At 43.0% G+C, this 17,827-nt stretch overlaps 1 protein-coding gene across 1 annotated transcript in view; it reads right to left on the bottom strand.

Annotated features, from left to right (window-relative positions):
• SERPINE2 (serpin family E member 2) overlaps positions 1 to 17,827 on the bottom strand; it is a 52,004-nt gene that overhangs the window by 11,935 nt on the left and 22,242 nt on the right. Inside the window, exons 2-3 of the mRNA XM_059703326.1 lie at positions 6,089 to 6,369; positions 2,526 to 2,753 (exon numbers count right to left, since the gene is read on the bottom strand). Coding sequence (XP_059559309.1) covers positions 2,526 to 2,753; positions 6,089 to 6,347 — 487 coding nt within the window. The 5' untranslated portion in view covers positions 6,348 to 6,369. The remainder of the gene's footprint in view (positions 1 to 2,525; positions 2,754 to 6,088; positions 6,370 to 17,827) is intronic.

A 17,827-nucleotide genomic window follows, 5' to 3' on the forward strand; every position in this document is an offset into this window, starting at 1 on the left:
TTTTTTTACATCACCCTTGTGTACTTTCTGATTCTTTTTCTCACTAAAAAGTAAAGCTGAAAACAAGTTAAAAATCAGAGATCGGGAAAGACTTTAGAGATCCTCTATGTAGGGATTACTGAACTTTTCATCAAGAAATTCTTTTATACCTAGTCCCTATCAGCCCCATGCTTTAGAAAAATTTACTCATCCAAATAAGCTATACAGCAGTGATGGCGAACCTTTTGAGCTCGGTGTGTCAGCATTTTGAAAAACCCTAACTTAACTCTGGTGCCATGTCACATATAGAAATTTTTTGATATTTGCAACCATAGTAAAACAAAGACTTACATTTTTGATATTTAATTTATATATTTAAATGCCATTTAACAAAGAAAAATCAACCAAAAAAATGAGTTTGCATGTCACCTCTGACACGTGTGTCATAGGTTCGCCATCACTGCTATACAGTATTTAATTATTAATTAAGTTCCCTATTTTGGCTATAATAATGGACACGTGTGATGACCAGTGAGGGGTTTTGGTCAGCACAAGATAAGCAGTTGGGCTGTTTGAACCACTGAGTTGATTTAATCACAGTCAAAATAAAGGAACACTTTATCCTGCACAGTGTGAGAAAAGGTGAATGCCTAAGTTCTCGTAAGATTTTTAGAAATGTTGAGCATTGGTTTGTAATCTGGTTAAGGAAGAGTGGAAGTTAAAATCGCTGCCTATATTTATGGGTCAGGGATCAAGCTAGGTGCTAATATTAGAGAGATGAAAAGAAATGAGTTCTCTCCCAGAACTCCTAATTTTGAAGGAAAACGCTCTTTGCCAGACGTCAAGATGTGGGGAGGGTCCACCCCGCTTGTGTCAGGAGTGAGGGAGCAGCCACTGACGTTCTGGGAGGCTCCGTGAAGCCACAGGATCCTGCAAAGTGCTACCTGGACTTCACACTTTGGATTTTTTCATTGGCTTCATATTTGAAGATTCAGCTGAGTGTGTGTGTGTGTGTGTGTGTACAAGTGCAAGAGAGATCACTAATACTCAAGGCTATTAAAAATTAGTTCAATGCAGCCTGTTTAAAAAAAAAAAAAAAAAGAGTGCATAATGTAAGTGCAAGTTATAATGTATTAAATGACGAGTTTATGAAGAAGCAACAATGTCTAATTCAGAAAAGAGATTTAAGTCCTTTTAAATGAAACGCATGAGGATTCTGGTGTACAATAAACAAACATAAAGAAATCACCGGAGAGAAGCAGACCCAGGTTTCCCTGACAGTTTCACCATTGCTCCCTACTTCCACAAGGGGGCACCAACGCCGCCTTACCTTAGGATCTGAAGGAAAATACATGTTTTAAATAGCCATTATTCATACAAGGCCGGCCTCTGCCAACAGACTGTGGGAAGGAAGTTAGAGCTTTGTGCTCCAGCGATAGCAAGCTCCTTAGAGCTGGTCCCCCCATAGTGAATGTTTCTTGCCTTTGCTGGGAACATCACCCAGTGCAGCCCGTACCTGCCTTTAAAGACGTAGCTCCATGGTCCCTCTTGTCCACCTTTCTGAGCCTCCCACTCATCTCCCAGGAGTTTCCATAAAGCCCGGTGCTCAGCACCACCATGACACTGAGGGATTTTGTTCCAGACAAATGTAATGTGTCTGTCTCCCCCAACTGAACCACGAATTGTGCAAGAACAAGGACCCTGTCATTCATTTCCTAAAATTCTGCCTAGCTCTGTGTTCAGTGTATGGTCAGTGCTCACCAAGTGTCTGAAGAAATCTCTTCAGGCTTTTTTTTTTTTTTTTTTTGCTAAGATAAATAAAACCTCTGATTGCCACTGGTAGGACTAAGATATTGTAAGGAGACATGAAAACAAAATAAACAGAAAAGATAAAGAAAGGCAAGAAATGCATAGCTTAGAGGCAATGAGGCACACGGGGTACCTGCCATCAGTAACTGCCATAAACATGCACCCATTGTCCATCCACGTGTCTTCCAATACACTCACCATCCACCTACCTATTTACCCTTTTTAAAAATATATATTTTTATTGATTTCAGAGAGGAGGCACCTGCTTCCTGAGATGACAGAACCAAGAGTCAGGGAAGGTGAGAGAGACCAATCCTGAATATTAAAGGCTGCAAAGGACACTCCAGGCAAAGGAGAAAACAGATACAAAGGCAGGAAGAAATGAGCAGCAAAAATTTCAAAACAGACAAGGGCCAGTGCATGAGGTTTCTGGGGATGAGATGCAGTGAGGAAAGAAGAAGGTCTGCAGGGCTGTATTCTGCTCTGCTGCCTGTGCTACAGGGGAAAAAAATCCCCAAGGGACACGAGTAGGGGCACGAAAAGGGAAGGAAGGCAGCCCGAGTTGTGGGGCCTGCTCAGAAAGAAAAGACAGACCAGCCAGTGAGGTCTTGGCGTTTGCCAACAGAAAGGCCACTGGACTTGCAGACACGTGTTAGGATCTTAGAGTCTAACTCACGCTTTCATTCACAAAGTGTAAAATCATACAAAATGTTGCCCAGGGAGCCGTGACCACTCACCCCTGGTTTCATTTTTAACCCACGCGTTGATGGAATCACAGGCGGAGGCTGGATCCTTAAAGTTCACATTCCGGACTTCGCACTGAAACACATCTTTGTTCCTGGTAATAAAAGGCACTTCGATTTTAGAGCCATTCTTCACAAACATTGCATTAGCCACCGTCACAATATCTTTATTCTTCTTGGAGACGATGGCCTTGTTGATCTTCTTTAACGTTTTACCAGCTCCTAGAGGGGAAAGGAGAAAGCATGGCAGTATTTCCACAAGAATTTTGAGAAGTTATTTTTCAAAGTATCTTCTATCTTATGGCAATAACAACGGTATAAGCAAGATAATACGAGCAGTGTTCTGTGTCCTCGTGTTAAGAAAAGGGGGGGGGGGTGTAATTAAATAAAGTACAACTGTTAATAGGTCTTAAAAATCGGTCATGCTTTGAGCATCGAATCAGGCACATTGAAGGCATTTTCAACACCTTTCCCATGTGGACCTCATTCTCCTGGGGGACTTTCTTGGTACCAGGTGGACAGGAAGATTGGTAGGCGCCTCAATTATGTAGCCATGGAGGGATACATGAAAGGAATCTTCCCAACCCATTCTCTTTCTCACTTAACAATCGTGACTGCTATTTCCTTTCCTGCCAAAGATTTAACAACATGATTACCTTTTTCTATTTTGGGAAGAAAAAAAAAAAAGAATAAAATAAGCATTTGAAAGACTATAAAAAAAATGGCCATGTGCCATCATCCACGAACAATGATTTTTACTTGATATCAAGCTCAAAAAGTAAAGGGATTAATTTTATGGCAACATAAGCTTTATTTTACACAAGCCATCCATACATGCTCCACTCAGTTTTAGAGCATGGGAAGGAGGAGAATAAGTTATAAGGATGCAATGTGTTTCTGTAGAGAGCTTGTATTATAGATCCTTCTCACTCACTCTGCAGAATGACACTGTCCTAAAACGCCCTGCAAGTCTTGTCACTCTGAGAGCATTTCTTCTTCTGACTCTTCAACAAAAATTTTTTTATTGATTTTATTAGAGAGAAAGAAAGGGAGAGGGAGAGAGAGAAACATCGATGAGAGGGAAACATCAACGTTGACTGGCTGCCTCCTGCACGCCCCCTACTGGGGATTGAGCCTGCAACCTGGGCAGTGCCTGACTGGGAATTGAGCCTGCAAACTCTTGGTGCATGGGATGATGCCCAACCAACCGAGCCACTTCTTCTGACCCTTTAAACCAGGGCAGGGAAGAGGCGCCCAGGCTCCATGAAGAGGTGATCCTATGGCCTTTGTCAGGTTTCTCAGGACTCTACCCCTCACACTTTCTGTGGGGCAGGACCGGATGGAGGGGGCTGGCCCATTTCATAAGTCAGGGAGCAGCAAACGTCAGAGGCCACGTCCCAGCTCTGTCCTGTTTAGCCATAAGGCCTCCTCCACACGCCCTGGTCTCCTGCTGGGAGAAGATCAGAGCAGATCTCTCCTCTTTTGCCCCACACAGTCCTGCCTTCGTCCTCAATGAGAGCGTCACTATTGTGAGCTCTCAGAGGCGGAGCCGGAAGTAAGGCGGAGCCTGAATAACCACCCGGGCTCCCTGGGCTCAGTGTGTCATGTCAACAGACGTCACAGAGGTTTGGGAGGAAGAAAAAGTGGGGTGGGGGGTGGGAGGTGGGCGCTGCCCACAGGCCAATATCCTCAAAACTTTATAAGTACTGTTTAAAATGAGTGTGGCTTAACATCAAAACCAACAACCAAAATCCAGTTGCTATTTTGGAATTGGACTGGCACACAGACAGCCCTGGGGAAGGCCCTAAATTCTAGCCGTGACTCACTGTGAAGTTCTAAGCCACCAAGAGTCCCCGAACTCCCGGGCGAGGGGCAGAACAGTGTGTCCCAAGTATTATTCTTTCCCTGCTCCGGCAGGTGAACAAACTGCAAACTCGTGCAGAAGGTTAACGCTGTGTCACTGGCAGGGGGTGAGGCATTCGGTACTGGGAGCGCTGGAGGCCACACCGAGACCATCGCCAACGGGACCCGAAGTGCACAAACCCCACCTCACTCATCTTCCTCTCCAGCTGAAGGCGTCAACTCAGTCAAAGCCAGCAGAGGGTGAGGAGCAGGGGAAGGGAAAACGGTCACTTCCCAGTAAAGTCACTACGCTGTGAGAAGTGACTGGCTCAGGTCACTTGCCTGGAAGGCTCTGCAGCTGGCCCTGTACCTGGCCCCCGGCAGCGTGGAGGAGGCAGGTAACCTTGTGAGAAAACCCGAGATAAGGCAAAACGACAGCGCTGGGACAGAGGAGCTCTAGGTTAGGTTTAAGTCCGTCGTTCAAAACAGGTAAAGAAAACTATGCTTTTTCCAAGAACTGGGCCTCACTTAAAAAAAAATTTTGGGAGCCTTTTATTTTGAAATAAGTATAACTTCACAGGAAGTTGCAAAACAGTGAATAGGGTGGTCCCACATACCTTTCACCCAGTTTCTCCATTTGTGACATTATGTGTGGCAATGCCACCACCAGGAACTTGCCATTGGGACGGTCCACAGAGCTCATTCCGATGGCAGTGTGTGTGTGTGTGTGTGTGTGTGTGTGTGTCTTTATGCAATTTTATCCCCCAGGTAGATTCATGTGTCCATCACCCCAGTCAAGACACAGAAGGGTCCCATCACCATAAGACTCCTCGTGCTGCCCTCCACAGCCACGCACAACCCACCTTCCCAGCTGACATTTATATATATATATTTTATTATTAGTTAAGGTATTACAAATGTGTCCTCATCCCCCCCATTAACCCCCAACATCCCCCTCCCCACCCCCTACCCCGCACACTCATGCTCCCATCCCCCTGTTGTCCATGTCCATTGGTTTGGCTTATATACATGTATACAAGTCCTTCGGTTGATCTCTTCCCCTTACCCCCGCCCTCCCCTACTTTCCTTCTGGGGATTGATAGCCTGATCGCTGTTTCTCAGTCTTTGGGTCTGTCCCTTTTCATCAGTCTATGTTGTTCTCTATAATCCACAAATGAGTGAGATCATGTGGTATTTATCTTTCTCTGACTGGCTTATTTCCCTTAGCATAATGCTCTCCAGTTCCATCCATGCTGTTGCAAAAGGCAAGAGTTCCTTTCTTTTTTTTTACCGCAGCATAGTATTCCATTGTGTAGATGTACCACAGTTTTCTAATCCATTCATCTGCTGATGGGCACTTAGGCTGTTTCCAAATCTTAGCTATGGTGAATTGTCCAGCTGACATTTTTAAAAGTGCATTCACAGCCATAAGGCATTTTTAGCCCTGTACCCCATGAAGATGGGGGGGATGGGCAGTTTCTCTCCAGAGATGAGAAAACTGAGAGATCGAGGGTTTGACCCAAAGCCCCACAGCTACGGGCTAGAATCCAGCTCTCCTAACTTCCAGCACCGCGGCACCTGTGCTTTAGAGCAGAGGGCTTAAGCCCCAGATGGCACCGGGGCTACTCTGCTGGCTTCTGGGGCTTTCAGAGAAGACCCAGCAAGGGATCCCCAGACTCCAGTCAGGCCCTGCGGCCAGAGCCCACAGCACTCACCTTTCACGCCGTATCGCATCACGGAGGTGAGCTGCGCCTTGGTTCGGCCATCAGCTCCCAGCTGCAGCATCCCCAGCACAGACGCGATCCCATGGGGGGAGATGACGATGTTGTCCTGAGGCCGGGACTTGACAATCTGGTGGAAAACTTGGATCCCTATGTCAGAGCCTAGTTCCTCCAGAGGCTGAGGATTAAACTGGAGGCACACGGAGGGCAAAGTCACTGTGACCACGAGGAAGAGGGGGAAATGCCAAGACATGGTTCCTGCTGGCAAGGCCAACCTGAAAATTAGATTAGAAAAAGATCATTTAAATGCTACTGAAATGGGCACTTTGGGGACTACTTTGTGCTCAACCTGATGTGATTTACCTTACCCAGCATAACTGAATACCTTCTTAATAAAGTTAAGGAGAACAGCACAGATTACATTGGTTTTGAGTGTATGTTGTTAGGGGGATGGGAGGGGACAAGAAGGGAACTTCTGCTTGGTGCGTCCCAACTAAGCGCCAGACACTATTCTAATTGTTATTTATTACTCATAGCCACTGTCCACCCAACTAAACCAACATTTACTGAGTGCTGGCTGTGTGTCAGGCCCTCGTCTAAGCGCTGGGCATTCAATTGTAAAAAAGGTCGGCAAGACCCCTGCTCTCATGGAGTTTCCATTCCAGAGGGAGACAGAAAATAAACCAGGAAGCAATAAAGGAGTCAGAGAGGGATCAGGGCAGGGACGAGAAAACAGTGACGCCAGAAAATGACAGGCTGGTGCGGGCCACATTAGACAGAGCAGTTATCCGAAGAGCCTCCTCTGCAGAGGGAACCCAGGTGGCGAAGCCTAAACGATGGGAGACCCAGTAGGGCAATGAGCAGGGAGGGTAGGGCCTGTCAGGCAGGCGGATGGCAGGGCAAAGGCCCTGAGGTGGGAACACACCTGGTGGTGGAGGTAGGGGTGACTGAGACATAGAGAACTTGGAGGAGGTGAAAAGAAGGAGGGGCAGGTCCTGAGGGGCCTGCAGAGCCTGATCCGGCTCTTGGATTTCATTCTAAGGAAGAAACCACTCACATGGCTGTGATTATCATATAACTACATACCGTATACCTGATTTCCTCACATGAACATATGCCTTTCTTAATTAAAGAATTGCGGATTAAAATAAATTTAAGGGACATCCTTAAATCTACAATGGGGCAGGTCTTCTCGATACGGTGATTTTATTACATGGATATTCTCAATGATGGTGATTTTATTAATGTGCTTTCTTTCTTGATTACCCTTTACTGAGCTCTCTTGTGCCGTGAAAAATGAGGAGTGGTACATATGTTTATGGAAAAGCAAATACTTTCACTCAATAAGAACCTCAAAGTGGCAGCCAGTAAAACAAAAGCAAAAATCGTGATATGGCTAATTTGTTTCCTCCCTCTGGACGAAGCTCCTGCTAAGCACAAGCTCCCACGAGGAGGTGGGGAGTGTCTGCAGAGAACAAGACAGAGGGGAGCCTCTTAGGAGATAGGTGCCAGGAGTGAAGGGGAAGTTACGTCTCTGTGCTCCAGGGAAAAGAAGGGGCACTGGGCCCATCAGTAGACGAGTGGATAAAACAGCTCGGCACATGAAGACAATGGAATATTACTCGCCATAAAAAAGAATAAAATCCTACCTTTTGCAACAGCATGGATGAATCTAGAGGGCATTATACTAAGTGAAATAAGTCAGAGAAAGACAAATGCCATGCAACTTCACTTATATGTAGAAACTAAAGAACCAAATAAACAAAAAATAAAACAGAAACAGACTCGCCCTAGCCGGTTTGGCTCAGTGGACAGAGTGTTGGCCCACGGGCTGAAGGGTCCCAGGTTCCATTCCCAGTCAAGGGCATGTGCCTTGATTGCAGGCTCGAGCCCTGGCCCTGGTCGGGGTGCATGCAGGAGGCAAACAATCAATGTGTCTCTCTCACATGGATGTTTCTCTCTCTCTCTGTCTTTCCCCCTCCCTCCCAATCTCCCTAAAAATCTATGAAAAAATATCTTTGATGATGAAAAGAAATAAACAAACAAAAAAACTGAGACAGACTCACAGATACAGAAAACAGACTGATGTTTGCCAGAGGGAAGGGAGGTTGGGGGGCTGGATGAAAGAATTAACTACCAAGTACCAATAGAACAGTCACAGAGATGTAAATCACAGCACAGGGAATATACTGGTAGTCAATAACATTGTAATAACTATGCATTGGGCCAGGTGGGTACTTAAAATATTGGAGGGAAGGGACCACACTATAAAACACACGATTTTCTAACCACTATGCAGAATAATAGTGAATGTAAACTGTAACTGAAAAATAAAAATAAAGTCTTAGAGCTAAAAAGAGCTTTAGAGATAGAGAGAAGAAAGAAAGAAAGAAAGAAAGAAAGAAAGAAAGAAAGAAAGAAAGAAAGAAAGAAAGAAAGGGAGAGAGAGAGAGAGAGAGAGAGAGAGAGAGAGAGAGAGAGAGAGAGAGGAAGGAAGAAAGAAAGAAAGAAGAAAGAAAGAAAGAAAGAAAGGAAGGAAGGAAGGAAGGAAGGAAGGAAGGAAGGAAGGAAGGAAGGAAGGGAGGGGAGGGAAGGGAGGGGAGGGAAGGAAGGAAGGAATAAATTAGGGCAGCATTAGGCAAACCAGCATTTGGTGTTTCCTCACTTTCCTTTCTATGCATGTGTCTCCTTCACCTCTAGATCATAGTAGATGGTCAATAAATACATGTGGGATCAAACCTGCTGGCTTACATACTTCCTGTTTTTCTAATTATTTTTCATGGCATCAAAATCATATTTATTGAGTGTGACTGGGAAAATGATTGTGTTGAGTCACTGTTAGCGCCCAAAACTTTCCAAGGAGGGTAAATTCTTTGGGGTGGGAGAGGGCTGGCAGCCAGAGATCCCGCCTACCACCCCCACACATAGGGCCACAAGGTGAACACCAAGGCCATCATTCAAGGTGATGTTGCAATTTTTTTCACACATTTTAAAAAATTTAGAGCATTCAGAGTTTCTTCAGAGCTTCACAGTAAAATAATTGCAGAAAGGCAGCCTGTCTACATTCAAAACAGCGAACTGACCTACATACGCTCCTTCTGGGGGCTTCCCTATGGCCAGAGTGGCCTACTTTGACTTTGGCTCCTAGGACTGGCTCTAACACCACTACAATCCCGAGTTTCCCTCCGCCTGTTGGACATCGGGGAGCTTCCAAATCCTGATTATGGAAGCTTTGCTCCTTTTATCTAAAAATTAGACACTTTGTCTCCCTCCCTCCCTCCCTTTTTTCTCTTTCTTTCTTTCTTTCTTTCTTTCTTTCTTTCTTTCTTTCTTTCTTTTTCTTTCTTTCCTTCTTCCTCCCTCCCTCCCTCCTATCTTTCTTTCTCTTTCTTTCTTTCTTTCTTTCTTTCTTTCTTTCTTTCTTTCTTTCTTTCTTTCTTTCTTCCTTCCTTCCTTCCTTCCTTCCTTCCTTCCTTCCTTCCTTCCTTCCTTCCTTCCTTCCTTCCTTCCTTCATTTTTCTTTCTCTTTCTCTTCTCTTCTCTTCTCTTCTTTTCTTTTCTTTTTTTCTTTCTTTTCTGGTGATAAATTTCCCCTTTAAAATGAAGTAGACTAAAACCCTGTGGGGAACTGATGGCAAAGTCACAAACAAGTCCCAGCTTAGAGGGCACAGTCCTCTTAGCATAATTAGGCTTGACCTTATAATAGTCTCTAGATCTTATCTGGGAAGCTAATGGGCTGAGGGAAGTGCAGGAAGTGTAACTATGGTCAAAACAAGTGAAACTCACAAGAACTGTGTAACTATGGTGACCACTGCCCTGTTTACCTCTCACTATAAAAGGTTGGTGGCCTGAGCACAGGGGAAGTCCTTCCTCCTGAGTGGGACTCACCCGCCTGGTCCCCTGATATTCCCAAATTATCTCGTGTCTTTTCTTTTTCATTTGTGTGAGGCTCCTCTTCCAGATCCTGAACGCTGAACCACGCGGGGCATGGAGGGAAACATTTACAACAAAACCCATGCTAAGTATAAAACAGTTTGTACAATCTTGGTTACAAATGGCCAAATTCGGTGACTGGCGCCAACTTCATCAATCTAAATTGTTGACCCCTGCATTGTAATCTATTCTGGCTTCCACCTTCAGCACGCCATCGAATTTATACACCCAAGCCTCCCAAAGAAATCCTCCTGGATTAGCAAAATTGGAATAAATGTTTGAATCTGCACGCTCATAAAGGACATCAAATTGGGTTTGCCCCTTCTTGCTTACAGTTGATTCACTTAAATGTTATGGATTTCTGTAGAAGATTGTAAAACGGGTATAAAGGATCAGTAACAGATGGAAATTTAACAGCTCCAACGTCTCAGAGTTGACAAAGACAATCTTCCGAATAAATTGCCATCTTATTTAGCATCATTTTGCTTGGTTACGAATTTTTTTCTAAAGGAACAGTTCCATTATGAAGTGGGGGAAGGCTGCCATCGGTGTTTTGCTTGGTTTCTTGGATTTGGGACTTCTGGGAGATGACAGTGCAGCAGGACAGTGTCAGAGCCGCGCAGAACTTGGAATCAGAGCTATTTTTGATTGATATTCTGGGCATCACTTCTTGGCCTCTGTTTCCTAGGCTAAATGCTCACTCGTCTGAACTCACCTGGCATATGTACATGTCTGAGACCAAGCTTTTACTTCTCTCCAAAGTTCTGTAGCCAGGAGAGTGGATATTGATGCACGAATACTTTAGGCTTATAAAATTCCTACTACAGATCCCTATTCATGTCCAAATAGACAATCTTTTACATGGAATAACTGGTTGAAGTTCAGGCTTTGAAATTCTTAGCCTCTAGAGGACAAGGAGATTCTCATTATGGGAAGATTCTCAATAGTAACCTCTTGTTTATTTTTAAAAGAAATTACACTTTAAACTTTCAAGTAAGAGAGAAAGAATAAAGATGTTGCTCAACTGTATTACATAGCATCCATGTTTCCATTTCTTGAGTATTCTTTTCATAACAGTAAAGAAAAAGATTAAGTGTAAGTCATCAATGGAGGAAGATCATAAACCTGTAAATAAAGCCATGGTTATAGGCATGTCCTTCCAAATGTGGGTTTCTCCTTCCCCACAAACTTCTGGTTTCTCTTCCTCCAAAGCTTTCCTTCTCCGTGTGGGCAATGTTTTTGATATAACTGGGTACTGCTTTGAGTTTTAAATGAGATTTAGCGTAGTGAATAACCATTGGTAGATTTGCAGATGCCAGACTCCTGGCGCATCCCTGTGTCTGTAAATGCACCACCTGTCAATGGTAGGCAGAGCACCACTCCCAGAGACCCCATGACTTCAATCGTCACTTCTACCAGATGATGCTCCAATCTGTAGTTCAAATCCTCAGCTGAATTTCAGTGCTATACTTCCAACTGTTTGCTGCATATTTTCACCTGATTGCTCAGAACAATATCTTGGCCTGTGAAATCTACCAACCCTTACAGGGTGGTACGTCTTGTTGCTAGTCCTTGGTCTTGCTCACGTCCAGGCCTTTGCTTTTCTCCCTTACCCTCTACCTACTAAGCACCAGAGTTTCCCCGATTGCCCAGATAGGGCTATTCACGCTCTTTTCGGAATTCCCATAGCATTTCCTATCTGCCCTCTCATTTTGTTTTTTCCAGTATTTTTTTTCCCTGCCAACTAGACTGAAAGCTCACAGAGAGCAGGGCTATGGGACTTTAGAATCCTAATGCCCACAGGGTCTTATTCAGGGCCCTACCATTGGTAGATACCAAACCAGAGGTTGACCCATGGTACTTGCAGCTGCTCCAGCTGTTTGGTTTGGAATACACGGCGTTATAAAAATATTTCAGCAATTAAAAGTTAGAAAATGTCACATACCATCTAGATTTAGAGTTATTCTCAGGAAAAACGAAAATGAATGGGAGTTCCAGTAACTCGGAGTTCTCATTCCTCAGGCAAACATCCTGCACAGCAACCACTCCTCAGGGCTGGGTGCCTGCTTTCCTATAAGCCTCAGCTCCCTTCACTCCCTGTTACCATCACTGAAGACATCCCTCTAGGTTGGGAAAGCACTGTGGCCAGACCCCTGCCCTGAATGAATGCCACTCCATTGACCAATGAGAGACTAGGAGAGCCAGTCACAAAGGAACCTTAGTTTCAACCTAATAAATTCTTGTTTACAAAATAAAATAAATTTTATATGTGACATATGAGCTAATGAGATATCTGTCAGCTCTATTTACTATAACAAATAAGATGTAAACAGTTTGGGGAGAAAAAACACTAGAAAGACTCTTCAGGCTCCAACTCTTAGCCAGATGACTCACATCTGTTTTAGGCGGCCCAAGGGTGACTAATAATGGAAAGTACTACATGCCTTTCATTCTCTAAAACTGTCTAAAGCAATACGTTATTATACATATATATAATTAAAATCTTTATGTCATGAAAGATTTCAAATATATGCAAAAATAAAATACCCCTCCCCCTAGTACCCAATATCCAAATAAAATAATTATCAACTCATGGCCTATTTTATTTCTTTTAAAATCAAAGGCTGTTTTGAAATAAATTCTAGACACCATATAACTTTAAATATCCAACACATACTCTAAACCTGAGGAATATATATATATATATATATATATTAAATATATACACACATAATATTATTACCACACTTGAAAATTAATAATTTTTTATATGTTAAATATCTAGTTGGTATTCAAATTTCCCTGATTCTCTTCTTTTTAAAAAAAATAATTTATTTGAATTAGGATCTAAATAAGGTCCACACATTGCAATTGGTTGATATGTCTCTGTCTTTTAAAAAGTCTTCCTCTAGTTGCTTTATGCTTTATTTTTAATTTTTTTGTGTGGAACTTTTGGTTGAAGAAACCAGGTTACTTGTCCTGGTGAGTTTCCCACAGTCTAGATTTTGCTAACTGCATTCACGTGATGTGTCTTCTGTACTTCCTGTAAATTGGTGGACCCGGAGCAGGGGTCTGCATGCTCGTGGGTAAGATGGGGCCACACTTTGATTTGTCTGTGGTTGCATTTAAGCCTCACTACAACAGAGACTATGTGACCAGCAAAGCCAGAAACATTCACTACTTGGCTCTTTGCAGGAAATTTGTTACCTCTGCTCTAGGGGCTAATCAGATTCAAATTTCTTTTTTGTTAGGAATATTTCATTCAGGTGTTGGACCTGGTGCTGGAAGAAGGAAACAATGCCATTTTTCTTTCTTTCTTTTTTTTTCTTTCGTGACCTTAGCAGCTACTCACAATCATTGCTTAAGTGCATTGTTTTATTAGGGATTGCCCAATGGTGCTATTGTAAGTCTGTTCCCTCTGCATTAGTTGGAACACTTCTATAAAAAGTAAATTTCCATAACCCATCACAGGGTTATCCAGAGGTTCAATGTGTACAGCAAAGGCAGGATAAATGCTTGAGTCATTCCCTATATTGTTCTCACACAATACATTGGTTACCCAGCATTTTTAGAGTTAACCAGAGGGATTTTTTTGTTTGTTTGTTTTCTTAGTATAATTACAAATTCATGTTTTTAAACATATTTTAAGGGCCTCGATCCACTGAAATTGTATTATCCGTATTGATGTTCAAGATGAGCTTCCTCAGGTTGGCTCCTGAACCTTTCGTATGACCTGTAGTCTCATTAGATTCGTTTCCTGGTTTGACAAGATGTTCCCAGCTCATTTTGCCCATTTCTGTCCCAGGTGGAATCAGCCACTTTTCTAGGGGTCTCTGCTTCCTTTTAGAGGGAGACAGACTTTAGAGACCACAATCTGAGTATGCTCACCTAATAAACTCTAAATCAGCTCTGGGAATACTGGGCATTGCCAATGGGGAAAGTCCAAAATGCATTTGCATCACTCTCTGGACTATATCCAAATATTGAAGTTCAAATCATGAAAGATAGACTGTTTACTTATGAATTGCTTTGCCTCCCATGGCAATACCACCCAGGGGAGGCACACTGGATGATGAAAAGCTGCAGGAGTGAGTTGGGCATTGAAGTTGGGCTGGAATATCAAATAGAAAATCCTCATGCGAAGGCAGTGAGTCTTATCCTAAAAGTGGGATGCCAACAATGCAAGTGTCTGAAATGAACAACTAGCACACAGTATGACAAGGAAAGTCCCCTAATTTATCTCGGGGGGGGGGGCAGGGGGGGGCCATGCCAACCAGCCCCTGCCCCCATCAAGCACTGAAAAGGCTTTGATATCCTTCTGGTCTCTGTGATTCTAGGATCCTCATTCTTAGTACCTAGAACCCTGTATTATTCTGCCTTTGGGCTAACTCTTCCTTCTAGAGGGGCTACAGGAGGTAGAGAAAAAACAGTACATCAGATCAAATGAGAATCATCAGATTCCCCAACAGTTTTTTTCATGACAGTTTTTCTTCTCAAAGAAATAAATGTGAAGGAAAGGTATCGGGCTGCCAAATTGAGACTTAGTGGCCTTACGTAGGATTGACCTGCCCAGCAGCCATGCCAAGTGTTTCTCACCATACTCTTACCAACAGGCAAAGGTCTAACTCTTCAGGGTGTCTGGCAAGGGGCATTCTAGAGACCTTCGGGGGTTGACTTGCAGAGATTAAGGCTGATCGGGAAAGTGACAGGAGTTAATGCACAAACAATTGAGGTTGAGCCTCAAATATGGTCCTGGAATGGCCAGAGGACTCTGGTCTCTCAGGCCTCTACAAACATCCCTGAGATACATTCACCCAACCCTGTCTTCATTTTCCAAACATCTTCCGCATTCTCTTAAGGCGGAAAGTTAGATGAACAAGCAAAAGTAAAGTGCATTTTGATACCTTGGGAAATGTACTGAGTGGTATCCGAATGAGTCAGCATCTTTAAAACTTCAGAGAAGAAACAGGAAATACTAACTGATCAAAGTGACTGCAGCCTGGTGGTTTTAAATGTGCTCTTTCAGGTTACTGGGGAGAGGCTTAGAGACCTCAAAGTGTGTACTTGATCTATGATGCTAATTAATGTAGAAAAAATGAACTTTAAAAGACTCAGGAAAGAAATGCTCAGCCACAGAGGTGTATGGCAACAATGTTTAAAAGGTTCCTCCAATGAAGAGGCATGCATTTTATTAAATATACTTGAACTGACATCCAAATGCCTTTTATCCACATTTATTTATTTCTCTCTTTCTATTTAATTTATCTTTATTGTTGAGAGTATTACAGATGTCTCCCATCATTCATTCTTTTTTTAATAAAGAATATATATATATATTTCTTGATTTCAGAGAGGATGGGAGAGGGAGAAGGAGATAGAAACATCAATGATGAGAAAGCATCATTGATCGGCTGCCTCCTGCACTCCCCACACTGGGGATCGAGCCTGTAACCAGGGCATGTGCTTTGACCAGGAATTGAACCATGACCTCCTGGTTCATAGGTCAATGCTCAACCACTGCGCCATGCTGGTTGGGCTATCATTCATTCTTAAATCTCTACTGGGCTGGAGGAGGAAAGCTATGAGGAAGAAGGTAATTGGGCTTTGTTAGTTGCCTTTTAAAATGCAAGTTTATGAGACATTTATTCTATTTTCCTCTAAGTGTCAGGGAAAATTAACCTAAGGTTCAAATCCCATTCTATCAACTAACCAAGAGATCCAGGGCAACTCACAATCCTTATCGGCCTCAGCTTTCTCTTGTACCATATTAGAAATCAATTTTCAATGGTGGTCATGGGAGTTTCATAAGCACAAACAGAAAGTCAACCCTAAGGTAGTAACAAAAAAAAAGATTTGGGTGTAAACATGTTCACTGTATAGTTATATCTAGATGCAAAATCATTACAATATTCTTTGCAATAAGTAATTGCATAGCAATTATCGTTGCAACCTCAATTTCCAAGGGAAGGAACACTGTGGGTGATCTTTCACCAGCTTTGTGCACTTCTCCTCTAGCTTCTGGGTGTTCTGACACCAATAATTTGCACCTGTCACCTTAGGAGAATTGCTACTGGGAGTTGCAGCCCATTTTCTTGGTGGACTTTAGGTGGCTGGGAGTTGACACATACCATTCCTCTACCCCAGAGGCCAACAGCCACTGACTGACTACTGGTCCGGGAGTCTGAGAGCCCAGCTTCTTTGCCTCAAGGTGGCACAGAACTCTCCAGGATCAGGCTGAGTGTGGGCCTTCACTTGATATCCCCCCACTTGATTGGCTGATCCCCTTTCTAATACCTACTCCCCCACTCTCTTACTCTGTCACCTGGGAACTGTTCCTCAATGAATGGTTTGCACTTTATTCTTGGCTCAGCAATTCCTCTGGGAGACCATGACCTCTGACATCCAACAGTAAGGGTCAGTTCATGACATCCCTCTAACACAATATCACAAATATATGGTAATATATTCTGCATATATCTTAATTGAAAAGAAAGCTATGCTATAATTAACTATGCAAAAATTCTACACAGGCACAAAAAAGTCTAGAAATATGGATATAAGATATTATCTCTATATTTAGTTCGGATGGTGGAAATATGAATATAATTTATTATTCTTTATACTGTTCTGGATGTTTTACAAAATATATACAATGAACACATTACTTAAAACAAGCAGCCCTTTTCTGGTTATAAAAACACAGCAGCAGGAACTCAGATCAGCTGAAATGTGTAGCAAGGAGGAGCAGAAAAGGCTACAGAGCACAAGAACCGTGGTTCAATAACAGAATCATAAAAACTGGAATAAAAAGTGCAGTTGCTGGAAAAACAGAGAGTTGAGAAATAATATAGTGAGAGCCCTTTATATACAGTAAAATGAATGTTACACCCCTTACAACCCACAGACCACTCCACATTGAGTTTTTTTTCAGTAAGTGGTGGTTCTATTTTGATGCACATGACTGGAACCATTCATGTGACTACATCTACACACTAGATGTTTAATGGCAAGGATTATAGTTCATTCATTTTTTTTATGCCCTGAGTTTAGCAGAGTATCTGGTATGTAGTAGAAACTCAATAATGTTTATGAAATAAATTGTAGTTCAGTGGAAATGAACTGATTTCATTCTTATTTTAAGCAGCAGCAATTTTTATTGCTAACTTAAAAAATCCCAACTTGCTTAAAACTTGTGGAATGCATTCTCAAGTACTCAAAATTAATGGCCACCGTTTATGGAATGTCTACCATGTGCCAGACCCTGTACCTGGCGCTTTATATATTCAACATCTAGCTGAACCCTCGACTTAAGATGTAGGCATGAGTATTTAGATGCTAAAGATGTTGAAAACAGAGGTCCGGAAAAATTAAATAACCTGCCCAGACCATACAGATCGTACAAGGTGAAGAGATGTCTGAATGGACTCTTAGCTGGTATGTCACACTGCTTCTTGTGATGGAGTTTAAAGGGTTGACCGAAGCAGAAGTGAGGAAACACTGCCTTCTTTCTACCTCTCTGTCCTGTGCTTACATCACCAGTGTCTCGGAGTAAACAAGTGACCACAGCTTTACAAGGAACAAGAATGGAACAGAATGTTTGTTACTCCAGTGCAGTGGTTTTCAGCTCGGAGGGGGCTCCGCGGCCCCCAGGGGGCATTTGGCGATGTCTGCAGACGTTCTGGTTGCCATACCTGGGAGGGAGTGCCACTGGCATCCTGTGGGTTGAGGTCAGGGTTGTTGCTGAACATCCCACGATGCACAAGACAGCTCCTCACCACAGGGAATTATCTGGCCCAAAAC

The sequence above is a fragment of the Myotis daubentonii genome, chromosome 7 (genome assembly GCF_963259705.1).
Source record: "Myotis daubentonii chromosome 7, mMyoDau2.1, whole genome shotgun sequence".
Taxonomy (NCBI): domain Eukaryota; kingdom Metazoa; phylum Chordata; class Mammalia; order Chiroptera; family Vespertilionidae; genus Myotis; species Myotis daubentonii.